The sequence below is a fragment of the Clinocottus analis genome, unplaced genomic scaffold (assembly GCF_023055335.1).
Source record: "Clinocottus analis isolate CAN_PGR_092001 unplaced genomic scaffold, fCliAna1.0.p SCAF_14, whole genome shotgun sequence".
Classification (NCBI taxonomy): domain Eukaryota; kingdom Metazoa; phylum Chordata; class Actinopteri; order Perciformes; family Cottidae; genus Clinocottus; species Clinocottus analis.
In genome coordinates, this window is record NW_027175865.1 from 9,642,359 (window position 1) to 9,670,268 (window position 27,910).

The 27,910-nt window shown below is 41.3% G+C and overlaps 1 protein-coding gene across 4 annotated transcripts in view; it reads right to left on the bottom strand.

Moving 5' to 3' along the window:
• Positions 1–27,910, bottom strand: part of elmo1 (engulfment and cell motility 1 (ced-12 homolog, C. elegans)) — a 91,635-nt gene that overhangs the window by 3,078 nt on the left and 60,647 nt on the right. For 3 of the 4 annotated variants that reach the window (XM_068575434.1, XM_068575432.1, XM_068575433.1), the window contains 5 exons: positions 25,343–25,479; positions 7,888–8,051; positions 5,168–5,280; positions 2,540–2,647; positions 1,709–1,791 (listed from right to left, as the gene is read on the bottom strand). In XM_068575434.1, the coding sequence (XP_068431535.1) occupies positions 1,709–1,791; positions 2,540–2,647; positions 5,168–5,280; positions 7,888–8,051; positions 25,343–25,479 (605 nt within the window). Of the gene's footprint in view, positions 1–1,708; positions 1,792–2,539; positions 2,648–5,167; positions 5,281–7,887; positions 8,052–20,561; positions 21,017–25,342; positions 25,480–27,910 lie in introns of those variants that run through there. The other variant, XM_068575435.1, reaches the window with a different exon arrangement.

Genomic DNA, 27,910 nt, shown 5'->3' on the forward strand with positions numbered 1-27,910 from the left:
ACGTTATTTCTCAGTATAATCCTTTCATCCATTGAAAAGTTTATAAATACCAAAACTGAGAGTTTTCCAAACCTTAAATGAAGTTATAAGGATGAAAAAACCTCATCATAAAAGAGTATACAATGATGCTGCCAGCTCTGTGAGGTTGTATATATGAACCATGGATATCCATACAAACTTTCTTGACAATCCATGTAATCAGAGATATCTGGACGACATCGTCTCCCTGAGAACTGAGCTGCGAGCTCGGCTACAATCAAATAAGGTGTAGTAGGACGTCGATGATGCTGAAGCGGCTGGCGTCTCCATAGAGTCACATGACAACTGCAGCCAAATGAAATAAGTGTAAGTGCCTTAACCGTATGGTGCATTAACAGCCTTATTAGCAGCTCCAGTTTATGCCCACAACGCACTTTATTTGGTGTAACATTGTGCTCATTTATCAATGCTCTTTTTTAGCTGTTTTTTTTAAAATAAGCTTAACAAGTGCAGCCCTCTCTTGCAGTGCTTTCTCTGCCATTATTGAGTTTTCCACTAATGACTGATTAATTAAATCTTCTATTCCCTGACCTCAATTGATACTAAATAGATGCACAGTTCTGCACCTGCTCTTTAGAGGACTCTCTTACACAAATCAGACCCATTGTAAATTTCTTAACCATTAATAAACACAGCAGAACATGTGATCAGCCACACTTATCACACATCCTCCAGTCATTTCCATGGTTCTCCTTTTAAATGCATGTCCAGTACATACTTGAAGATGTGTGTCAGTGATGAGATACAAAAAGCCACTCAGACCACAAGCAACCTGCACTTCCAGGTTGGTGCGCTTGTTTGTTTCAGACGCCAACTGCGCCTCAAGGCATGCCCGTTATTTAGCAAAGCAAAAATGTCCCAGAGTACATACTCATAGGTGTATATGTGTACAGAATAATTACAAAAACATGACTGGCCACCTCACCCTCTCATCTCTGTCTGGTTGTCCCACAAATGATCCACATGCCAGCTATGCCTTGGAGCGCATCGAGGTGACTTTGGCTGAACTTATAACAGCGAATAACGAGTCGTGCTTGTGTTCTCATTCACAAGGCTGGGGCATGCGAGACGGCCCGCAGACCCCCCTTAGGTCATTCCCCTAGACAAGGTGCGCTTATCGACAGGGTAATAAAGGAGACAAAGCAGGGAGGAGGTGTGCTGCTTTGTCTTCAAGGCTATTTATCCGAGATCCAATATATCAGAGTCTCGCGGGTGGAGGCGAAGGTTTGCAGAGGCAAAGTACAGAAGACAAAAGGCTGATGTGTACACAGACAAGATGGCTCTTTCATCCAGGACAAGGCACTGCAAAGGGCAGGCCGATGTGTTACTTTCAAAATTAAACAGCAAAGAAAAGAAGGCGGCATGTTTTTAGCGGCTCTTCTGTGATTCGTGTCTTCAGTTGAAGAATTATTCTGTAATTTCTTTCTCCACAATGATCGAAACGTCTTTCTTTGCTGAGCATTGAAACACAAGTTATTGTGTTATTTCTCAAAGCTAAATTACGTAACTGACATCATGTTATGCAACTCTCACGCACAGAGAAATACGTTCGCTCGCCTGGATACACACCCACCCACCCCCACACACATGTGCACACAAACACACACACACACACACACACACACACACACACACACACACACACACACACACACACACACACACACACCTTGTTTTGCTTCAGGGCTCCCTTCTCCTTCATGTGAGGACAGTCTTTGCCGGTGATAACAGCTTTGATATCAGCCACAGGCACTGCAGAGAGGACAGAAATGAGTTAACAACAACAACATCATCAACAACATTGTTGTTACAACTGTGTCATCCCAGATGGGCTGTTGGATTATTCAAGTGATTAAAAGTTTAAATTCTCATCAGATCTGTCATTGCAAGTAAAACTGATGTTAACACTGATCTACTGTTAAAAATAATCCGTAAAGTTGTTCCTGAGATTTTGCGTTCACAAGAATGGACCGATCGGCCTGCCGTCTGTACCAAAACATGATGCCTCCGGCCACAGCTGTCGCTGACGCAGAGACATATGAACTATATGGCACCCAAAGGAAAACAACCTATCAGAGCCAAGGAGTCTCTAAAGCAACTGTAAATCACTGCTTGTAAAGCTTGTGAACGCCAATCAAACCAACGAGGCAGCGCTGATCAAATATGACTCAGACTGTGTTCCTGTATTGCTTATTTCTGTTCTCTGATGTTTTCAGAAACACGTTTTAGTATACTGTTGAGCTGTAAAATGAAAAGGTTTGCTCTGTTGAATGGCCGATGCTCAACATGGTGGCTGTGTCACAGTTAGTGACTGTAGCTGTAAAGCCAGCCGTGTTAATGACACTATATATTTTGGGGCTATGTATTCTATCAGAGAGGATAGAAACTGCTGTCTTGGAGAAAATACATATATTTCAATCAATATTGTAAACTGCATTAAAAATACATATGGTGTCACAATAGCAGGTAAAGACTATCAATAATTTCAATTGACACTCACGTTTCTCTTGTAAAGAGTCGTGGGGCACTTCACCCTGAGGGCTCTCTTCCAAATCTCCATAGTGCAGGACTTTATGGTTCGGAGACAGACGGCAATACCAAAACTTATCTGAGAAAAACAGAGGACAAAGGAAGACAGAGGAGAATAAGAGGGGAGGAAGAGAGGACGGGAGTTATGAATTCAGCGGCTGGCATAAGACATCATATGGGATTGCATGAGTCATCAACGGGAGTGAAAATTAGCATGGCAAAAAATCTGTGACCGAAAAAAAAAAGAAAACAGCCTTGAGGAAAATCCACAGATGGGCCATGATGCTGTGCATGAGGGAGGGATCTTGATGGGCAACAATACAGATGGCTGGCCTTCATCATCTTAATAAGGATTCAACAACAATCCACACACTGAACTCAAGATCACAGGACAAGGACATCCAGCGTTTCTTTCTCTGTGAATCATTAACTACAACCTGATGAAACTTTATTTCTTTTAACAGGAAGACAAAAAATACCAAAAGGAAGCGTCAATGACAGATAATTTAATTTAAAAATTGTTGGTGTAACAAAAAGTAGAAAACCAGAAAGTACTTAAAATATATTGTATTATAATATCCTTAAATCTTGGTTTAGTTAATGGCACGATAGTTAGTGAAGATGGGTTTCGTGTGTTTTTCTCTTGGTGATGTGTGATTCTCCAGCAGTAACTACCAGCTGTGTCTGTAAAGTGTAGCTTCGGCCTGTGCGGCCTGTCTGGTGTTCCTTAGTGGTTTCCTGCCAAGGTGGGCACCGAGCTGAGCTGGCAGGGAGTGGGCACAGACTGGGGAGGTCTGACTGGCGTCTGCATGGGTGGCACAGTCCAAATCCTAGTTGCTGAAAATAGACAGTTGGCTTTGCCAGGCTGGTGCCGTGCCCATGGGGAGTGCATAGAGATGTGTGCAGCGGCTGTGAGGACAAAAGTGTTTTGGGAGGAGACGCCATCAGCTGTTCAGCTTAACTGATGTGTGTCTGCACACAGGCGCATATGTTCTTCCTTTGACTGCAAGACACTGTATTTCTATCTTGGATTGAATTTCATTCTGTGATCTTTCAAACTATATTTATCCGATTCAGCTGCTAGAATATGAGTGAACAACATGTTTGTTCGGAATCGGGCCAAATATCCAAGTTTATTTTTGCTTTAGTGCAGCATTTGTACAAGGCAAACTCTCCTGAGCCGCAAGTTAGCCGTCAGTAAGCTGCACTTAAAAGACTGCACAGGTAACACTTTTTCTTCCAAGCCTCAAAAGACCATCAACTTGAGCTTTTAGAGAGAAGCACCCCTCTAATGGGCAGAGCTGCACTTTGAAAAGGTAGAGTGAAGAGTCATCTGCACTGAAGTCGGTCAAATTAATATTTGATAAAGGTGCTTGAGTTCCTGCAGGCTAGAGAACTTTGAGAATTCATACAAGATGGTGAAATAGAGGTGGAAGTGGAAGAAGAAGAGAGGGAAGGAGGAGGGCAGCACATTAATTGCATGTAAAAAGTTCGGAAACGTTGATTAAGAAGTATTGTTGAAGTTTGTCTGAGTCCAAACGACAAGAAAAAAAAGACACCAATCATGTTATATAAACCGCATATGAAAATTAAACTGGCAGAAGGGATTCTTTTATTCTTGTTCAGGTCGTCTAAAGTTTGCAAAACAAAGTGCTCTTCACACTCAATGCGTAGATATACTGCGTTTAAGTACCTGCATGAGAACAAAGGCTCAGAGAGGAGAGGGAGAGAAGGATAGACGAGTAAGGGTGGAGCAAAGTGAGATGAGAGTGAGGGCACAAAGAAGCACATGGAGGGGTAAATAATATAGTCACATATGCACAATGAAAACAATACAAACAAACCAAATAAAAAAGGATCGTGTTGTTGAGAAACAGCATGTCCTCGACGCCATCAAGAGTTCTCAGCGGCAAAGCTAGCTACTGCTAGCTTGGAGCAGGCAGACGACTCCCCTCCAGTCAGATTAAAGCCGGTGTGACCCAACTGGCTAGTTTGCCATATTAAATTCAGTGAGGCTCCTGAACTGCTTTTGTACGGCTGTGTGCGGGTGTACCGCTCCTGAATGGCTAATTCTTTTATTTCTGTGTTCAGTATGTGTGCTGAAGCGTTCATATGCACATGTCCTCCATTCATTTGACAAGGATCTCCAAAGTAACAGCCATGAAATGGTAATATGAGACTACTCACAGCATGTTGCGGAGTAAAAGCCAGGCTAGCATAAATCAGTCGACCACACGCAGTGAAGACCATCAGATACTCGATCTGGGCGATGCTTTCCACCTGCACATCTGTCCTGAAACATCTCTTCAAATCCTTTTTTGCACTCCATTCCTTTTCAGTTTTTTTGTTTGTTTCTGCAACTTACAACCTGGGTCTGTCACTGGGTTTTCATTTTTTATTTTTTATCGGCTCTTTTATAACTACTTCATTAAATTAATATGTGTTCACCCTGCTTTTAGATTGTATGTTTGCATTTTTTTTGCATGTAGGAGCAAAAAGAGAGGGAGATGTGAATTCCCATGCCTGTGTGGTTATGATCTGTGGATGTATGCATGTTTTTTATACATGTGTGGATGCATGAGAGTGCTCGGTGTCTCACCTTGCCTCCTGCGACTACTGATTTTCCTGAAACAGGTTCCATCACACAACCTGTTGAGCCTCTGCTGTTTGATCAACTCCATGATCTCGGGCTGGATCTTCTCTCTCAGCTCCCTTTAGAGGAACAGAAAATAAACATGTTATTGGTTTAAGAGGAATATCTAAATTCTATAAACCACATCGTTCCAGATGTGGAAAGCAGGGCGACAGTGGTACACGATGCTCCGAGATCTGGAAGTGACTTGTTTTTACATTTCCCAGGTTTTCTGGCAGCATGCAGTATTTATCTCAATCCCCTGGATTACGACCGTCAGTAAGGAACACAGAATGCCAGATACACAGATATACTTCCACACATGCATAAACATGTTCACACATTTGGAAGTATGTCATGGAGCATCACAAAAGGCTGAATCTGTGCTGCCTTAGCTCTTGCTGTCCTTGTTTCATGCTTCTACATGCATGTGTCTGTGTTGCATATGAATGTGGAGCACACAACACTAGTCAACATACATTATTTATATTATCCTTCCAAGCAGCACTGCTGCTCCCCATCTTGATTTCTCATCATTATAGTCAAGTTTTTTCTCTTACAATTTACCTTTTATTCTTTTCCTTTGGTTAGAGATTTCAGCTTTTTTTAGTCACATAAAAGAATTACATTACAATAATTTCCTTGTATTTCTCTTTGCTGTTGTTCTTGATCACATTTTTTAATTTTTTTTCTCTTCCTTTTCTTCCTCGGGCTCATTCACCCTCATCTCCCTTCATCTGTCTCCCCGTGGCAGTCTTGTGCGTTTGCCTCATCAGTGACTCCAGTCGTTAAATTGATCGGTAGTCGGACCTTCACTCTGGCGTCTTTAAAGAAGCAGCTGGGGGGAAAGGTGTGGCTCATTGCAGGTAGGACGGATGATGATGGCTCGGCTTTACTGCCTCTCGAGCTATTCTTTTAACTGAGCCAGACACAGGAGACTGAGCTGAGACTGTCAGATGGTTTGGCGGCTTTCCCCTTTTAGGAAGAAGCGCCATGTTGAATTTGATCTGATTATTTCCAGCAAATGCAGAAAGTCACAGACAATCGAATTAAAGGGCTAAGGTGTGGTTCTGGTAAAGCGCTATAGGAAGCACTCTGGTTGATATCAGGTTAATTATTAAATAAGTGAGGCAAAACAACAAGTTCCAGCTTTGTAGAAATGTACAGTGCCTACACCAGTATGTCAGTCAAACATGTATGCACAAGTGGAGCAGTAAATCAATAATGAATTACATTATAACCACTTTTCATCCTAATTTTCTGGGGACTGCATTACAACCAAGTTGTGTATTAGTATTTCCTCAGAAGTGTATCCTCAGCAGTTCTGAGTTGACCTGCTGCATGAATTTATGTGGTGTCGATTAATTTTTTAGTGCATTTTTATTTACTTGCATCACAAAAGAACCGCATTACACTAATTAAAGCAGCAATACCTCAAAGATTCAACATGAAATATAAGACAAAACGATGCTCTACAAGAGACACAGCTTTGATTCGATGCCATCATAGCTCTTCTTAACCTTCTGTTGATGTCCAAAGTCATTCTCTACATTAATTGATAGCAGAAAGCAATACTGAGCTCCTTTGACTGCAGTCTGACATGCTCTTCTCATTATGTTTGCAAGTCATGCCTGTGCTGTATTGATTAGAGGAAAATTCCAACCTTGGATAGTCTCTTGTTGTTAAAGAGAGACTCTCACTGTTGGAAAGCATCACATACTGTCTGTAGTCACATGTTATCAAATGTTTAAATGTGCTTTTGCATTTCAGGCATCTATTTCAGCCTGACCGGGTGTGGACTTGTTGCATTCTGCTATAATCTCGTAGTTCCTAGTAAATACAGGTATTACAGTGTGTTATACGCATTAAATGGTGTTTGTTACATAATTCAAAATGTGAATAAGATAATTAAATCCTTTTAGGGTATTTTTTTTCGCAAATCCCTGTGCTTTTGTTATTCTGTTCCTTCTACAAAAGGATCAATTGGCTGGTTAAAAGTTTGGTCTCTACCCTTCCAATATCGATTCAATAAGCGGTCGGCTCAGCATTGATAACTGCTCAGAGGGACGAGCTCTCTGTGTGAGGCAAATTTCCAATAGTGCTAGCTACTCCATTAAATACAGGCAGGACAAAACAATGTTCTCCATTACAGGCCTTGCAACCATGATCAGTCAATGAATGATCTATTACAGACTCCATGCTTTGTGAGCTTGAGGGTCGCTAATGGACTATTCACTGGGAATGCTATTTGCAGACAATTTTAATCTAATGCTTATTTCAATCATGAGGACAGCACAAAAGCAACTTGCTTTATGTCAGTAGCTGGCATTTGGTTGCCAAATGGAAAAGGTGAAAAAATATAATTACAAGCGTATTAATGATCACAACACTTTTTTGTAGATGTAAATTGTCCTTTGAGTATTAAGATTTGTTTAGGTAGTTGAGGAGAAGAGAATATCGCTGAGAAGTTCCTTGAACTCTACAGGAAATGTCTCACTTTTTCTTTTACTGAACAAAGTTGTCAGACCTACAGTAAAAATTAATACAGCTAAAGCTATTTACAATAACTTCAGCAATTTGTTGCCATCTTCACTTCCCAACAACCTTTTGTGGAAGACTTCAGGCAAACAATACAACCGTTTGACAAATGTGTCTTCATCATACTCGTCATTGATGGCTTGACTCACAGGATGGGGCGGGACTGGAAGTCTTCCTGATTCATCCTTTCGGACTGGCGTATCTTCAGGATCTCTGTGTAGCTCAGGTTCTGCAGGCGACTCTTGAACTGGTCCAGGGAATTAGGCTTGAGAGTCAGCGCTCGCATGATCTGCTCCCTCACCACTTGCATTACCTGCAGAGGAGAGAAGAGGCAGAGGAGGGCATGGTGAGATCATCATGGATGCAAGATCCACACAGGGTGTAGAAACAGAGAGAGAGTGTGTGTGTGTGTGTGTGTGTGTGTGTGTGTGTGTGTGTGTGTGTGTGTGTGTGTGTGTGTGTGTGTGTGTGTGTCAGTAGAGGCAGGGAGTTAAAACTAACCCCATCCCCATTACAGGGGGCAGGGGAGCATATAAACTCCTGTTCAGTTCCCAACAGGATTCTTCTTTTTTTTCCTCAGAATTTGAGCCTATAATCCAGTTTGGTGCACTGAGCTTCAGGAGGAAAAGGGCTAAGAATAATAATTTGACAGTGGCTAGTCAACTGTTAGGCTCAGTATCATGAATCAGTGAAATGCATGACAGAACTTGCCTTTCATTCCCCGGCTAGCTAATACCATTAGTCTGGCTGCGGCTGCAGAAGCATGACATGAGTGGGGTTCCAAGTCATCAATCCCACTTCAGGGGTCTTTGTGATCAACTGAGGTAGCAATACAAAAAGGAAAAAATACTTCTACGTCTAAATTAATTTGCCTGCAGTTTATGCATCGCTGTCCAAAGATAATTAAACTGTGCACACAGAAGACTCAAATAAAATATCAAATCATCAGCAATAAACAAACAATATCAATCCTCTCAACTGCCAAACCACAATCAGCCTGAAGTTTTATGTATGTTTCTTATCTTATGTTTACGGAAATAAAAAAGGAATACAATTAGAAAACAGAGGTTATCAAGTGAAAATGAACATGACAACATATCATTCTCTCAATAAATTGGTTCAATAAGTAATATGCAGTTATGGTAAATAGTAAAAATGATTCATACATTTGGACTTTTTATGATCCAGTCATACTTGCACTATATTGCTTTCATAGTTTAGCTCATGAGCCCTGAACACTTGATGTGACCAAACAAAACCAAGGGCCTCAACTAAACAGTGCTTAAATGCACTAAGATGTGAAATGGAATCAAACCGCCCGATTTTTACGCAATTAATAAAGCAATAATTCTTATCAAAAGGATAAAACCTCCTTATCCTTCTGCCCACACACTTGCGCTTCCAGAAATGAGTCCTAAGCTGCCTCCATGTAGCTTTGCACTCTTACAATCTGATTTGCAGTCTGCTTCATTAGAATTTGAGCACTAATATAATAGTATTTACTCGTTCAGATATTCAGCCCACACACAAGAGAGCAAACATCATTCCTAATGTGCTGAAGAATATCACCTGCACCAGTGGTTCGCCCTCAAAACCGAGAGTAGCCACAGAGCTTTGATCGATGTGGGCCTGCTGATGCACTATATGTGATATTTGGCTATGAAAAATAAACTTCACTTGGCTTCATGATATTTCTCAAGCAAGTTTGAGCAGCGCTGTTTGAATTACTGCAGGAGATGCGACGGTAGACGTGACAAGCAGCCCCGATTACGGATCAGCCTTGTTAGCAGCCACCTCCGGGCCTGCAGATGCTGATTCACTGGATCACATCATACCGAGGTGACAGAGAGAAATAGACTTGCTCTTCCCTTCCGCTCTCTTTGATTTTACTCGATTGCATTTCTCTGCGTGCCTAGTTAAACAGAGTTTTAGGTGAGGATGAGTATTGTGTGTTTATACGTACGGAGAAGATTTTGGTCTTTCCTTATAGCGTGTTCTCTTTTTCTGTATTCTTCTGTTTCAGCTGGGCTCCTCAACTGCACCAAAACCCAGTGAGCTAAGATGCCAAACACAGTCTTATGTAATATTGTTCTTGCCGTTTAAGTTTAGGCGATTACTCATCAACTAGCCAACCTCTGAACTCTCACTAGTCAGATTAAGCTAGCGGTGAAAGCATTACAAATAGATGAATTGAGCTTCCAAAAATTAATTATGAACAACATCAATCAACAAACGGCACTAAAAAGCAAAGGCGATCGAGGATAATCCTCTTGAATCAACATGGCATTCTCTGTGTAAAAAAGGCTTTAAGAATTGGTTTGGGCTCAAAGTCCCCTTTTGAGATACTGCTGCTGTACAGTGAGCGTGCCACGAAAATAGATTAACCCATTTGTAACTTGTTATCTGATAAAGGTTAACACTCCCACCATAAAAAATACAGAGAAATATAACATTTACCACAAATTATCCTTTGGAATGCAAATATGTTCAGAGGCAGTAACATGGGCAACAAATTGACATGAAAAAAAATTAATGCACGACGACGGCAACATAAAATAGGACGGTTGGGTCAACTGAAGAAGTATTCAGAGAAGCAGGCATGTGGCTTTTTGGCACACGGGAGCTATAAAATCAGCTTTAGTACATATTAGTGACCAGATATGACAAACTATTAGAATCAAGAATTGCTTGCAGAGTCTTTTTTGACCCAGTGTAGTCTGATTTTAACCTAAGTTTCAAAAAGTACAATTTTCATTGTACGGAGCTGTAACTGTCCATATGACAATAACAATCTTGAACCTTGAATCTTAAATTAACCTGTAAAGCTCAGACTCAGGACATGAGGTCCTGTTACATGTGATCCAAACCTGACCGGCATAAAAATGAATGCAGAACATCAGTGACTCAGCACAAGTACATCCTTCAAATCCCCTTTGAAAGAGAAAGACAAAAGATCATGATCGTTTCTGTTTAAATTCCAGTGTGCAGAATATTAACCTCATAAAATCATTTGGAAACCACGGTGCAATGGACACGGATGACTGACTAACCACTAGAGGGCGAGGGTTGACATATTCCCTCCACTTTGAAGAGGACTATTTTTTATTTTTCATTCATTTGGGTCCGTCCCTTCCCATCTTTCCTTCGGTTCATCCATCCATAAAGAGAGCTGTCCATTCCTCCCTCAGCCAAAACAGCTTGAAATATATTTAAGTTAACTCTGATGGTTTTGTCTCCACGGAGGGCTGTTTTCTGTATTCTCCCTGTGATGTGAATGTCACATTGTCACGGGAGAAGCAGGTGTCCGGCTATCAGCAGATTCACAACCTGCAGGACCGGCCTTTCAGCCTCAGTCTCACCTCCTCCTGCTGCTGCTGCTAGAGGTGAAAAATGAGCAGACAAATGATGAAGCCACAGCTTGCAATCATGCTACGAGAGATTCATCATTCCACTACTTTTAATCACAACTTCATTCTCATACATACACACTCATATAATCCTGATAATTAAGCCTCAAACTAATTTATTTCCCCATTACAATTATGAATGGTCTGTCAGTGTGTCGACAAGGAACATGTTTCCTCAAGAAGCCATGTAAAATAAAGGAAAGTGTAGAACAAAGAATGAGCTTTGATATCCATTTGAGGAACCCCAAAACACCAAAATTGTGCCACGAAATAATGTTTTATGAGCTTTTTGACGCAGATCGCTTTCCAGCAACCTCCTGCTCTCTGGAGACTGACTGCCATCCAGCCCTGGTGTTTCAGCAGAGACGTCTCAGGGGAATGTTCATTATTATGCCTTGTTTGCAGTCATGTCCTCGGAAGGAAAACAATTCTGTTGGCCCATGTGGCTGCACTCATGCTAATTAACACCAAGAATATTCATCACATTTAACACGAACACATGGACCGTTCACAACAGGGCGGAGGGGCATTATGAATATTTCATGTTCATCCATTTTTTTTCATCGCCTGATCGCTCATAGAGCACCTTGGTAGAGGTGAGATGACATCAGCGCAGGAACAAGCTTTGCAGGGCACCCTTAAGGCTCAGTTTTGTACTGCATCTTGGCTGCACTCCAGGTGATCCAAGTGCAGAACTGTTCATTGTCTTAGCTGCTGATGCAATATTAATCAATTCTACTGCATCTTGTCCACCCAAATTTCAGTCTCTCTCTATATTCCCTCTTACGCTACGTAATCTCCTCCAGACAACAGGCCATCATTCTTTCCTGTAGCTCTTTGAAGGAACAGTTAGACAGCAGAGCAAGTGTCATGAAAAGTAATTAACCGCTGTCCCATGAGCCGTCTCGTACACGTAATGAAGAGCTGGCCACTCCGACTCGCCTGCCATACTACTCCACCCTCACTCTCCTCCTCCTCTCTGTCTCTCCTCAAACAGGACAGTTGGGCAGTTCCTTCTTCTTGGAGTAGCCCCACCATCCATCATCGCAGTAACAAATTACCTTCTTCCTTCTCTGACCAATCGACTGTCGCCAGCTCGCCGCTGCTTCATTTACTTAAAAGGGAAGCTAATGACATCATTTACCAGCTGTCAGTCAAACGCTCAGCCGTCCCTCAAGCCTGGGCAGGGGAATCTGGAGAGTCACTTTTGGTGAGCAAATAAGGCGGTAATCACAGAATAATGACTTTGCTGATACTATCTGAAAGTCCATATCACGCGGTGATAATTTTAGTGTGTTACTGCATTTAAAAAAGGTGTAACGTGTAAGACCTGGGCAGAACGCTTTTTTAAAAATTAACTAACATTATCAAAAGAAACGGAAGAAGTAAGACATTTTGATGTTAATATGTCAATTCATTGTGTGGCAGAGATATTTATCGTCAAGGTCTGGCCCGTACTTTCTGGTAATACTTGTTCCTTGAGAGGCAATAGTAAGTCACTAAAGTTAGTCCAGAGAACGAAGGAGTAGTGCTGTACCGAGGGCGTGTCAATAATACATCACATCCATTGCCCGTGTGCACTCTGATAGCCTGACTGCACCATGCAGGAGATTGATTTGTTGGGAGTACAGTGTGCAGGTTAGCAGCTCCACCACCCTGGTGTGATTCCTGTGCAGGTCTGTTTCTGCCATATAAGACTTAGTTCAAACACTTTTTTTTTTTAAAGTATCAAAACGAAGAAGGGAAGAGTCCCCGCTTAGTGGAGCAAACCCACAGTGGTATTTTGATCAGAGTTTCTGCAGTTTGGTTGAATTGTGTGTATTCCTGCAATGTTATTAATTAGAAGTTGGCTTTTTTTTAAAAAGTTTTATAAGTGCTTATTAAATTTAGATTGGAGTGAAGGTGAAATGATGGCGCCTTTTTCTTTGCACCAAATTGCACTTTTGAAGCCTTGAAGTAGACGTAACAGGGAAGCTTGCCAGGATACAAAAGGAAACATTATTAAAGATGCACACATTTCTATCTGAGTGCCTGTATTTTTAAATAATAAGTAGAAAGAGAGAGTACAGGGAATCCATTTCCTTGTTATTGAAATGATAATTACATTTTCCCACCTTGCCAGCATGTTCAATTGATAATGATCTCCTTCAAAGTTGACCACGATGCCATTAAAAGCAAAACAATGCCACACTGATGGACATGAAAGGATGTGTATCTCCTAATAATCTGTACAGAAAGAGGAGTGCTTCTACCATGGGTTGATAAAAAGGCATTTAATAAAGATTTTTAAAAAAGGATTATGGAAGCTGACGGGACTGAAAATATGAGAAAACTGTGGTTGAAGATTTATGTATTTTGATAACAAAAACATCTGCAGTTGTTAAAAATTAGATTTTATATAAGGTTGAGCAAAGTTAAAAAAATTAACTGATAAATCGCATGATTTTTCTGCAATTAATCGTATTATGCGCCAAATTCAATAATTAAGTAAAAACTAGTGTATTGCACGCTTTTATTTTAAAGTAATGTTATCAGAACAATATAACAGGCTCACTGGAGCAACAACAAGTTATCATACATACATATATAGTTTATAAATCTGTTTTCTTTTTTTTCTGAACAGGTACTGTTCAGTAGTAAGGGTCACTGTGAGGGACAAACCACTCCTTCTTTGGTCCATGTTCAGTCTGTTGCTTACCTTAAAGATGTTAAAGACCAGCAATTGATTCACTTTATACAAAAGCAATAAGTGCTTTTCATGTTTTCCAGTTCAGTTCAGTTTTTCTTCCTCAGTGAGAAAAGTCCAGTCTGTGTTGGCTTGAACAAGTGAACTGAAAATCTTGTGATGTGAGGAAAGTTCTCCTTTTTGAGAGAAGAGTAAAGATCCAGAAGTGATCCTGACTTAAAGTGCTCTGCCATAGTGGTCAGGAGCTTTTTGACTTTTTTTTCCGACGCGCACCTACATAAATCGTCTTCAAAGTAAAAGCAGTGCCATAGTAATGCGTTCATGGCGTTTATCTTATTTATGTATGTTTCATGTTTGATTGACCTCACGCGGGCCGGACCGAGAGAGCCGTACGACCCCAGGTCTGAACTACACCGTCTGGAGAGATTTAAAGCGCAAAAACCCTCCCAATGCAAAAAAAAGAAAAAAAAAGAAATATGGAAAAAAAAAACATGCAGTTAAGGCATGATCAAATAGTTAACGCCGTTAAAGGATTGCCATATTATTGCTAAATTATCACATTAATCTGCCTAGCCCTAATTTTATAATACAATAAAATATATTGAACCAGAAGCACCAGAGCGTAGTCCACACTTGAACAAATCCAGTATTGGTAGGTTTAAAATGCGACTTGTTTGACCACTCACTGTAACGGCACAGATGTTGTATACTTTTGGTTTTCGTTTATGAAATGATAGTGACACTAATCTACGCCAACTGTGCCGGCTTTTGCTCTGTCAAAAAAAAATATTTAAAAAAGTCATAGCATGTTGAAAAAAGTCATAATATGGTATGTTCAAAACAACAAAAGTCATAGAATGTCAGAGAAAAGTCTAAAAACAAGTAATCGTATAGCATGTTGAAAAAGGTCCTTGTATGTCAAAGAACGTCAGAAAAAAGTCAACGGATACTATGTCGAAAAAAGTTAAAACTGCTGGCTTTTGTCAGAACAACAACACTGATGAAATCAAACGACAACAAGGACAGCTCTTTGCCACATGCTGCCTTCCGTCTGGTCCTATTTACCAACTTAAAAAAAGAATTGAAAAGCAATTCTGAGGAGGAGGTCTGTGTGAGAGGACGTTTTGGGGAGGCACAACAAAACCCAGATCTCTGTCTGACAGGTGTTAGGCAGCACACACACTATGGCTTCGCTTTGGTCACAACACAGTGTGGCGCTTCAAAGGCTTCCCACTTGGGCGACAAAAAGCTGTTTTGAGACAACAGTCCATGTTGCTGGTGTCATAGTTACAGTGGTAAGAGACATTGCAGCTGACATAAAGGGGACAACCTTTATCTCCATCTGGATGACAGGATTGGGATAGTCAAATATGCCGAAATGAATATGCGTCGTAACAGGCAGAATGGAGGGTTGTAAAATACTGTTGATAACAAAAAACTTTGCTGAAATAATTAGATGATTAATAATCTGAAAAATTACTAGTTCCTAAAATGAGGACTGGCTGCTTTTTCTCTATTTCATAAAGTGAATACATTTGGGTATTCATGTCATTTGAAACATAACTGTTTGTTCATGGCATTTCATAGACAAAATTATTAATCAACGTTGAAATTATGCAACCCTAGTAATGACGTTTTAACAGCATAATGCGTAAAAGGTGAAGAACAAGAAGTGAACGCCGCAGACAGATTCCAAGATTGTGTTAGCATATTCAGCTTTACTTGTTAGACTCTCCTGACAACCCCGTCATGGCTCTTTGTCAGGTCTGCAAAGAGCAACTCAGTGGAAAGGCACTACTTTCATCCATTAAAATTTAAATTATGTATCTCCCCCACACTGCTGGAATGTAAGAAGTCACTGTATTTGAGTATTTCAATAAAACAAAATAGAGTGCTAAGAGGTAAATGTAACTTTAAAAAGCAGCTCTTTTCTGTCTCAATGCCCTAGGGAACTGTTTGACAGTATTACTGCCCTACATGGAACAGCACATACTGTAATGAAGGCGAGAGACAGGGACTGTGTCTATTACTGAACACTTTACAAAGTACACTGCAATACAGTGCACTACAATACAGTGCACTAACATCTGTCGTGCACTCCGTCGCTGATAAGCGCTGTATCAAATGAAACACTTACGTTAACGACTTGACGGAAGTGACGGACGCAAATTTGCTCGCGACACCCACGAAACTAAAACTGACAAAATGAACGCACTTCTTGCCCTCTTTTTGTCTCTTGTTTCCCTCTTTCTCCACTTCATGTGGAAACTGCAACACCTCCACAATCATGGCAGGAGGATATGAATGAATAAATCAAAAGCTGTTGGAAAGGGCTCCTCCTCTTCCACTACGTAGCCAAGATGGCGCCCGTTTAGTGCGAGTACTGTCCATTGTTTTACATTGCATTTTTTGACCGTTTGCAGTGCGCCATCCGGGTACTTTCAGTGAACTGAATTCTGCTGGTTTTGTCGGTCTGGCGCCCTTCGCACTGAAAGTCAGTGCTCGAAGGGCTCAAGTGTCCGGTAGGCGACACAGCCATGTGCACACTGAATGCCGCACTGCACACGTACTAATACACATCCCTCACTTACATGCATCATACTACTTCACACTTGGTGATAGTATTGCCAGGGAACCAAGAGAGTGCTTTTGTCAAATGTTTTGCAATTTAAACACGTGCTAAGTTAAATATAAATAAACTTCAGACTTTTCTAACCATGTGTTGCTGGGACTTGGGTGACTAAAGCAATAATGTCATGACAGGGGAGGACTCTGAGGACTCAATGAAACAGTGTTAGGTGTGAAGCTCCTTGTATGAGCTGCAACACCACAGGTCATGCATCCAGTCAGTTCTGAACAGGCATGTTTTCAAGGGGGCACTGCACTAGAGCCATGTAAATTCCCACATACACACAATACATCCAAAGACCTCCCTCCATCAATCCTATTCTTTCTTCCACAAGAGTGTTGCAGGGTTGACGCCGGCGTTGCTGCGAGGTGCAGTTGCCATATTTAGAGTGCTATCACTGCAAGCCCAGACACACTGTCAGAGGAGCTTCTTTCCAACAACACGCTCCATGTGAAGCGCAGCTCGGCCCATATGGATGACTAGAGAGCAAAGTCGCCTGGGAAATCGCCACTTACTGTAAGTCAAGAAATACTTATTAAAGCCAAGTGCCGACCTTGGCTTGTGCACAGCTTTGCATTAATGAGTGTTTTATTATGACACGCTTGTTGCAGGAAATATGAACGTTCTGCATTAATTGTCCCAGAGGGATGAGTAGATTGGTTGTGATTAAACATCCATTCAAGGACATCTGGAACAATCCCTACACAAGAGTCTACCCATGTTGCACTTATTGCTGAGTAGAAATTGTATCTGAAATATCAGCTTTAATTCCTCTTTGGATCTGAAGTGGTCTAAAAAGGTCAGTCAAGTGCTTTGTGAATAATACAAAGAGAAACTATTTAGGCCTTTCACACCAAAGTTTGACATTGCAAAGAGCAAACACATTTTGAGGTTTAACAGTTGCACAAGCCGTAACAGTGGATGCCACGCAGAATTCCTACCAGGTTTAGCAGAAAATTAGCTTATTTCCATAAGCAAGGGGACCCAGGGAGTGATGGTGAGTTAGTTACCTGCTTTGTGTATTTATGAGCTGCTCTTCATTCTGCACAAGACTTCTCACTTTTGTGTGCTTGGCAAGACTTAAAAAAAAGCAGTTTAATTCATGAGAGTGTTGCTTTGGCCCAGCCAACATTTTGCCTTTTTGCTTTTCGCGTAAGGCAAGGTTGACTATCGAGAAACACCGTGACCCCCAAAGAGAAAACTTCTGAGTATCGGATCTTTGTCGGCAAGGAGCATCTGAAATATATTATGTGAATTCTGTGAACAAAATAAGGACCCATCAAAGAAATGCAAACTATCTAATCAATAAAGAAATAAACATAATAACTACATCAAAAGACAACAAAACTTAATTGTCCGTCTTTTCCCCGTCTGATTTCCAGTGAGCAGCTGTGATGATGGGAGAAGGGTATCATTATCTTGAAGCACAACAAAACAAAATGTTAGCTCTGCATCTCTGCTCATGTAACTCTGATGGTTTGATGCTAATGGTTGCTGATCTCTCTGGTCTGATTAGCGAGCGGAGCTTCTGCGCTCTCAGTGCGAGTGGACCAACGCTGCCGATATCAGAGATCCCCCCCTTAGGCGCGCGAGCACGCACACACACACAAAAAATAAATAAGTCCCTTCGTAGACACACACATTCACACTGTCCTCTTTCTTCACAAACTCATACAAAAAAACTAATCTATAAAACCACACGCACCCTTGAAAGAACTTAAACACAACTACACCAATTTATTGCGATGCACGTACAGACGCACTGTCCGGTTGTGCACAAATGTGCAAAAACAATAAAACAAACCTTGTTAAGCGAGTGGGAGGTGAGGCAGCCAGGCAGAAAGATATAAATAGCCTGTCTGAATTCAACAATAGAGGTGGAGGGGGGTCGAGAGACTAGAATGAGGCTGGAGAGAGACCACAGGAGGAAGAGAAGGAGAAAGAGCTATAAAGGGATTGAGGGAAGGACAGAGAGAGGGAAGATCTAGAGGGTAGTAGAGATAAATACAACCAGTATGGAGAATGAAAACAGCGGGTCTCTTTGCAGAAGAGGAGTGGGGGAGGGGCAGGTTTAATGTGTCCTGATACGAGTCATAGATGTACTGCTTCATGCAAAGCACGGCAGCAGCAGTCACAGTTGTTGGCATACGGCAGCGTGTGCGGCGCCTTCATTCAACTGTAACAAGGTGATTTCTGGAATAGCATCCACCCAAAACCTTTGACAGCCGCACTCACATCATCATAGCCGCATCACTTCTGACAGGACTCAACAGACACACCCGTTTCATTAATCATGTATGCGTGCATGTTAACCTTCTGGCAAAGTGGAGGAACTGTCCCATTGCTAAAGAGCAGAGCCAGAAGTAATTTGCATTGATTTGCATTAAGCGTCCTTAATTGATTTGCGGCAGATCCGTCTTAAATAAAACTAGAATGGCATCTCAACACAGTCATATTCTTTCATAGCCAAACATTAAATGATGCGAGATGGTTGATGAAGGGGTTGCTTTGCTGCAGCTGCTGAGGCTTTCGAGGATTGTCACGTTAATAATCCCACATGGCCCAGGTCAGTCCTCAACATGGTTGAACAAAGCAGATTATGTACTCTCTTCTGGCTCACCTCAGGCCAGAGAGGAAATGTCAAACACCAACAAAAAAAGCTTTGCTTCACATCTGTGCTTGGTTTATTTAGCTGAAGTGCTGGGGGACCAGGTTTAAGGTCTATTGCTCAAGGGCACTTTTACAGGACACTGGAACATGTAGGTTTGGAAAATGTATTAATGACAGAGCTGCAACTAATGCATATTGTTTTACTGTTGGAATAGTTTATCATTTTGTTGAGTACGCTTGTTACCTTTCTTGCTGAATCTTAGATGAGAAGATTGATGTCATTCTCGTATAAAGAGATGTCATTGATGTCATTCTCGTCTGTTCAATATGGAGCTGGAGTTAGCCAAGAAATCAGCACCCCAGTACAGGATCATTTTTACATTTTGTTTTTGTTATGAATTAAGTATGAGTTTCCAGTCTTTATAGAGTGCGTATATATATATATATATATATATATATATATATATATATATATATATATATATATATATATATATGGAATGGCATCAAACTTCTTAATTTTCTTCTCTCTTCAAAAATGTCAAACTATTCCTCCATTTCTTGCTCAAATGTCAGAAAATTGTGAAAAACTGCCATCACATGTCTAGAGAACATTTTAAATTATTTTATAAAATTGCCAATTTAATAAGAAATTGGTAATTTTAGAGGCAAATATATCTATAAGCAAACTCTTATTATGATGATGATAAATGACAATCATCAAAATTGCTGCAGAATACTTTTCTTCTAAATAATTTAGTATAATTTATTATAGTAGGTCATATAGTCAAAGCCAGGTGTAAATACAAAGAAAGTAAATACAATTGTACTGTGTATGGTCCAAAACAAATGAAATCAGGTCCTGGCAGTGTTTCACAGACTCCTAATCTGCAGCCTGGGGATGACCCCACTCTGATCCAGAGTCAAACCCCTCTGGCTAAAACATTGGTTGAAGCTCATCCAAGGCTGAGAGAGACAGAATGGAGTGGAGGAGATCAGTAGTAGTGGCATCCAATTCCTCTGGTGACAAACGGTGGGTGTTGGTGTTGTGGAGTAATCCCATTCACAACAACAAAGCCCAACCCCCCACCACACACGCACTGTGCACACGCACACACAGGAATACAGATGAAGCCTGGAGGTAAGTACTCATGCATGTGGATGAGTGGGTGTGTGTTGGTGAAATTGTAATCTAGCAGATTATGTGTGTGTGTTAATGAAGGCTGTGATCTTGGTCCTTGTCGAACCTGCTTACGCCTCGCTGAGTCTACACAGCCCCATCTGTCCCTCCTCTTTTTCTTCCCCTGTCCCATCGTCTCCATCCCTGTCTTTTCTTCTCCTTCCACTCTCCCTCCTCCCTCCTCCTCCTCTTCTTCTGCAGCCAGGCAACAACACAAACAGTCCCTCTTCCTCTTTATTACCACCTCCCTTTGCTCCATCCATCCATGCTAATTGAAAACGACTCTCTCTCTCATTTTCATTCTTACTTACATGTCACCTCCATGTTTCCAAGTGTGGTGTGAAACTCTCCACAGTGACAGGTAAATCCTCGCGCTTCTGCCAGAGACGGAGTTTTTAGCGCCCGCCGGGAGACAGGGATGGATGGAAGGATGGAATTAGGAAGCAGATGGCTCCAAGGAAGAGCAGTCTAGCTGATTGTGGACAGTTAGCTTTAGCATTAGCCACAATAAGGGACTCGTCTGACAGCGCAGCTCGTGCACCTTCTTTTGTGCTTTCCTCTCTTGGCTCTTTGTTCCTTCAGATTTTCTGTTTAATTCTCTCTTTCAGCATATTCCCTTTAACAAAAAAAAAAAAAACTAACAACAAACTCTCCAAGTTTCTTCTTGAACAATCCCCTTTACTATAATATTTCTGTATAACTCTCTATTTGCCTTCCTCCCTCCCTCCCTCTGTGACTCTAAGAGCATCAGCCAGGCTGCTCTGCTTCGCTTATGTTGATCTCCAGGCTTATGCTCTGATTGGACACACGCCACGATTAGAGCCACCAATGGTGGTGCAGCAAGTGAATCACATGATAAGTCTGTGTGTGTGTGTGTGTGTGTGTGTGTGTGTTTAAACGGAGGGGGAGGGAAGGAGGGATGAGAGAAGAGGAGACGAAGGAGGAGGGGTATCGTGAGTGGCTGCAAGTCGCTACATCAGTGAGGGATTTTTCTTTTCACCAAGCGGCTGAGCAGAGTGAGATGGAGCGTATTTGGGCAGGTGAGGGAGGAGAAGCTCTCAGTGCAGACGTCTGGATGAAGAGACGACAGGCAGCCGCACAAGAAAGAGTCTCTGATCAACACACACACAACAAACAGACCCATTTTAACACAAGCGTGTACACAAGCAGCGTGGAAGTGGCTCCATCTCACCGAAACAGCCACTGCAGCGCGGCAGCGGTAATTGGACAGTGGTTACTATGGAAACAAGGGAAACGGTTGCTTGACGGTCAGAGCGTTGCCCTGAGAGCATCAGACTTGCCTCCATGAAACACACACACACACACACACACACACACACACACACACACACACACACACATCACGTACACACAGCACACCTCTTCTTCTTGGTAACAATGTCTTCTACTACACTACATTCTGAAACTAAAAAACATGAATGCATAGCGCTATATGGTTTGTGTGTGTGTGTGTGTGTGTGTGTGTGTGTGTGTGTGTGTGTGTGTGTGTGTGTGTGTGTGTGCGCGTGCATGTGTAGAAAATGCTCAATCAGCCATGAAGAGTTAGTGGCTGAGTGAACCTTTAGCTCGCACACTTGCAGGCCACATCACCACATACATCTAAATATCGATAAAAGCCTAACAAGGTGTTTTAGTATTCCACACCACAGAAAGCTCAGTGCCGTCACTGTCTGGCCCCCGACTGTGGGAGCTGCAGGGGGATCTAGCTGTGCAACTAGCAACTAACAGCATCAGGATTATCCTGACACAGCTTATTATTCCACATACACTTAGAGCATATAGCTACATGCACAGAGGTTTGCACATGACAAATAAATGTTGCATTGCATTTATATTTACACATTACAACCACAGAATATTACAACAAAGACAACACACATCTGTGAGATTGTTGCTAACCAAGCGAACACCAAAGTATATTTGTGAATACCGTTGTGACTGAATGAGGATTTTTTTTTAATTCTTAGTCGACTGAGACACCAACAACCAATTATATCATTGATTGCCAACGATGAGGCAGCTCGACGACAAAGTTCAATAGTCCATTTTAAATGACCAATTGGTTGCAGTTAATATGACAATAACTGTGCTTCAAGTGGGATGGACAGCATTACTATTACGCATCACTGATCTTTGCCTCTGTTCACAGTTGTGTCTGTATCATCCATCATCAGGCGAGTGAGCACTTACTGTTAATACAAATCAGTATTAGCTTTGACATTATTCATCCAAACTTGTGTTCATGTTCTAACCTTTGAGGAAAGTCATTGTTTAATCCTTCAAGTTTTACATTCCCTGTGTATTTCATACCAAATACTTATTGCAATTTATTATGTTTTATTCTTTCTTTGTCCGCCCTCTTATAGACACAGTAGAATACAGAACATGTTTTTAAACTTTTAAATTCCCCATGTCCTTGAGTTAGTTGTTTACTTAGCTCTTGGTATTTGTCAAATATGTATATTCCCCTTTTAAAATCCTCTTTTCCCCTTCCTGTAAATCGTACAGAAAACTGTTGAGGTCTTGAATGTGTGCACATATATTCATACTATCCAATTCACTAAAATAGCTAAGTCTCACATCCCACTCATAATTATTCCCCTCATATTCAGCTTCGCGGGAGGCTAAAGACTCTTAATCGCTGTTTCACTGTGACTTCAAATGTTGATTTGGAGGATTTATCTTTATCCTCTTTTAATTATTCACTTCCTTGACCCCATAAAGCCCATAACCTAAACTAATTTTCTTCTTCTTGTCATTACATATATTTTGTCATTTTTATTTGCTCATGCTAATGCTCAGGATTTAGTGGGATTTACACTGAGCTTCCCCAGTCCGCCCTTTTGAACTTTGAAATTTTCCATCTTCCAGACATTTTGTTGCATAAAATGTGCATTCAATGACGGTTTCCGTTACAGATAAACATTTTTTGTTGACAGAATTGGGTACAAAATGACAACGTTCCGACATCATCAGAGGGGCTGATGTCTCCAGAGTGCTTCTAAGTTCCCAGCAGATACAAACTGAGACACTCAGCGTTCCAGGCTGGCAGCGCAGAGCTGTGCACGCACCATTTAGCTGATAGGAAGCCCTCGAGACCAAACAGTCTTACCATCGACAAGCTGCTGCTGAATTTCAAACTCCCAAGGTACAGAATGATGAAAGACGAGGTCGGGGAAGGAAGGGGGGTGAGGGAAGGGAAGCATCATCTATCCCAACTCAATCAAAACTGACTCTCTCCTTCAAGGTAGGGGTGTGAAGGATGGGATTGGATAATAGGATATAGGGGATGTGTGTGTAAGGTACATGTGTTGACTTCTCCTTCAAGGTGAACTAGAAATACAGCTGGACTTGAGATGTGGGAGTTATTCCAAGCCCATTAGAGACAGTTGCATCTCTCCTGGCATTGTTAAATAAATAAAGTTTCAGTTCATTATAACAACATTTAGGTCATCAGACACACATAAATGGCAAGTTATCCTGTGTGACACTGAGCAATTCATTTTTCATCTCATAAAATTATGCTGAGAAGATCCTACTACCTTTAGGTAGTACTGCAATTGATATGCAAAAGGGGGAACATGGATTCAACAACAACTACAAAGGATGATGACATGTTTCTGTTCAGCATCGTCACTGCAATATGTTAGAATTCATTTTGTAGCCTCTTGCATGGTTATAAATGCTGTAGCAAGTATCAAAATACCAACAACAATACATTTCACAATCACTCAGTAATTTCATTGTGAAAGTCAGACTTTGTTCACAAACTTGCATTTGGGTGCCAACTTCTGTTTGCAAAAACAAGCTGGCTTATAAAATCCACACTGCTGTGTTCCCTCATTTTACTGCTGGTGTCATAATAGAGGATGATGCAACTCCAGCGTCACTTCATGAGTATACACTCCAATTAAAAACCTAAAATAAAGATGTGAAAACTAGAAATTTTACTTTGTGAATGCTGAAGGGTTAATAAGCAATTACAGTGTCACTTTCATATGACACAATGTGTACATTTATAGTGTACCATACTGTGACCTGCAGAGCCAATAAAGAGGTGAGAACCGGCTCACTCATGTGTGAGGAACAGTTTCAATGCTGATCGACGCCAGTAAATAGGAGCAAAGCTTATGACAGTCTAGTCTACGACGCCATAAGATAATCATAATTAGTTTGACAAATCAGGGAAACGGGATACGGCATCTGTTGACTGCTACATCTGATGCCCAATTGAATTTACAACATACAATATCAGTCATAAACACCTCATTACTATCACCGTCTGGTAGTGACACACACGCATCTTTCCTATGTGAGCCAACTTAACAATAGCCAGTTTACACAGAGCTTTTCATCTTCATCCAGCCTTCATGAGCTCTGTGTAGTAGTTTAATCAGTGGCTCAGCCAATAGAGGTAGCTAATGTTTCATATCCAAGAGAAGAAAAAAATTATGAATAATAGTCAGTCTCAAAAGCCCACAAGATGCATTTGCAGTTCTTGATCTGAATCTGTGCCTTTAAAATGGAAAAGCCTAAAGCATGTTCATGTGTGCAAACAAGAGACAAACATTGTCATGTCTATGCACCGTTATCAGGCCTTCTTTTTGCATGGGGACTCTTGGCAATGCCGTTCTAATAACTAACTGACTGTGACTGCTGCCAGTGTATACAACAGAAATCACTGAAGCGTGCAACAAATCCGACTGTGCCGTAATTCTGTAAAAGCACTGTTTTGTCCTCTGTGTTATCGTCTATTAGGTGTCATTTTGGATTATAAACGCAAGTTAGAAACCAATATTAGGGAAGTGTCCAATCTATCAAAACAGATTTCTCGTTTGATGACACCATGCATATCTGTCAAAGCAGCTCATACTATTAAACCTTACTGTATACCTCCTTACCAGGTTATGGATCAGAGATGGCATCCTTACTAAAATCTTAAAAAATATAAATTATTTGTGTAAATTGTGTACACTAATCATTTTGTTGATTTAATTTGGTTTTGTTTGTGTGCAGTTTAAAGTACACAGTGTTTATTATTCACTCACTCACTCACTCAAACACACAGTACCTTGTTGAAGTCTTCACTCGTAGCTCTCATCTCCTTCCAGGTTTTGTTGAGGAGTTGGATGCAGATGCAGAAGAATTCCTCGAAGGAGCGATCGTGGGTGAAGAACATGGGGTGGAAGTCGTGGCAGTTTTCACTGGCTGTGGACACAAAGCAGAGAAAACGTGTCACCTACAATACAGCAGCAGTTTAAGTGAAAGCTGATGCCAGTGAATGAAGTCTGTGTCTTAGAACAATCCAATTTAGGTTGCCACTTGACTTAACACAAAACAAATGACTTTGCATCTAATTTATATACAACTGTAATCACGTAAAGTTAGTGCCCTAAATAATGCTCTAACGGGTGCAATGATTACCTCATACTTATTTTGAATTGGGCTTAAACCAGGACGTATTGGCATTTTGTCAGATCTGTGACCGAGTAAATATAGAGAAGCATTTTTTTAATTTACCCAAATACCTTTATTCAAGGGGTGAAAGCTAAAAAACATGAAAATGGCTTTTTAGTCATGTAATATTTGCATTCTCTGTGAAAGCATTTATGACAAAAACAAGTTGTTTCAAGGCCGGTTAGCAAATGAGCAAAAAAGCTTATTTCCCAAACTGTCCGTTTCTTTAATGCGCATACGTATCAGTGACTCATCTGACCGTAGTCTGCATGGTTTTATTTAGATGTTATCTCTGCACCCCCTCAATCAGAGCTACATAAATCTAATCCCAATAAGCCAGATCCTGAGTCACATTCACTACTTGTCCACATACACCGACACTAAAAGAGGAGCCGGTTGGCCAGCAAAGCTCCATTTACCTTTTACCTCTGTCCTCCATTGAGACTCATGCCACATGGTGGCCTTCGATGTATAAATATGTAATTGGGCCAGAAGGAATGTGGCCTGAATCTGAACACCTGACCAATGCACAACAACAGGGCCAAGCAGCTCACGCACGCACGCACGCACGCACGCACGCACGCACGCACGCACGCACACACACACACACACACACACACACACACACACACACACACACACACACACACCACGGAGCTCGAAAACATTACTAATGAAATCAAACAGCTGCAGCTTCAAAGTTCTGCACTGCACTTCAAGGGACACGTTTAATGATCATACATGATCATTTTTACACTTGAACTTTAATTAAGAAATCATCCGGCATGTTAGAATAATACTCATAACACAGCATTTCCCCAGAAGATAAAGTAGAGAAATATATGATATAACGGAGACAATCTGAGTCTGCATCAAATACATGGAAGAAAGTTGATGTGTTTATAGTTTATTTCTGAGAAACAGCCACTGTGATTGTGATACAGTTCCTCAACAAAGCTAGTCTGCGTCTCATTGAAAGTTTAGCTCCCAAAATAGCCCTTGGACACACACTGTGACCAGCAAACACTGTTTCAATTGGATTAAGTTGAAATTTTCCATTTTCAAAAGCTAAATATGGTTTATTTTTTTTATTAGCAGTGCACTGAAGCACATTACTCCCCACTATTTGTGTGAGAGTGTGTTTGAAATAAGAATGAGGGGGAAGAGGGTAAAGCCAGGACTCTTGAGTGGCCAAACCATATTAGCCAAGAGGTAGAGTAACAAGGCTTGACATTCATTTGAACTAAATTCATCTCCCTCTCGTCGTCTTGCTGAGATGACTTAGCCTTGAGCTAAAAGGTTGGTTCACTTAAAGAGTTTCAGAGCAGAGCAGCAGGGGCACTGGCCCACCACAAGCAGCCATGAAATTGGATGGAAGAGGTCAGGCAGCAATTGAAACTTCACAGTATAATGAGTGATGCCCGCAGGCCACGGGCGCAGCGGCCTGAGCCTTGATTTGGAGCGATGGATGGGAGATTAGGGGAGGGCGAGGTGGAGCAATCCGGGGGGGTCGGAGGGGGAGATGTGCTACCGGTGCCGGTAGTCACTCAGGAAACTAATGGAGGTGAGCAAAACAGATGCTGACCGGCTGCTTAGTCAACAGTGCATTGCCCTTGGGAACAGAAAAAAAAGAAAAAGGAAATGAAGGTACATTTGAAAAAAAAGTCAAATACCCTTTAGGTTGACGAGAAAAAGTTGTTGGGAAGTTTGAAGTGACCTCTGAGCTAAACAGTTTATTGATATGACCAACATAGCCTTGAGGTGGCAAGGTGAGGAGAATTACATGTGAAGGCTTATTTGGGGATACAGACAGTGAGTAGTCTCATGAGGCTTGGCAGAAATGTCTCCATCCTCAGGTTTTGCAAGGCATGCTGTGTCGCAGACAGATTTATTACCTCTCGCAGAGCTCAGCAGGACCTGAAGCAGCACAGCGTGGAGGCAAAAAAAACAAAACATTATGGTGCGTTGATGCTCTAAATAGTTTACAAACAGTGTTCTGCATTGTTATACGCCTATTGCAAACTTGTGTGGAGTGTGGATCACTAAATATTTCATCAAACAAACATAATTCATCCACACTAGCAAATAATTTAAGAGGAGGAAATCTAGGCGCAGCTGCTCTGCATTGTAATGAGATTAAAATGTGACAGTATGGTGGTGTAATATGGTACTTGTATGGAAA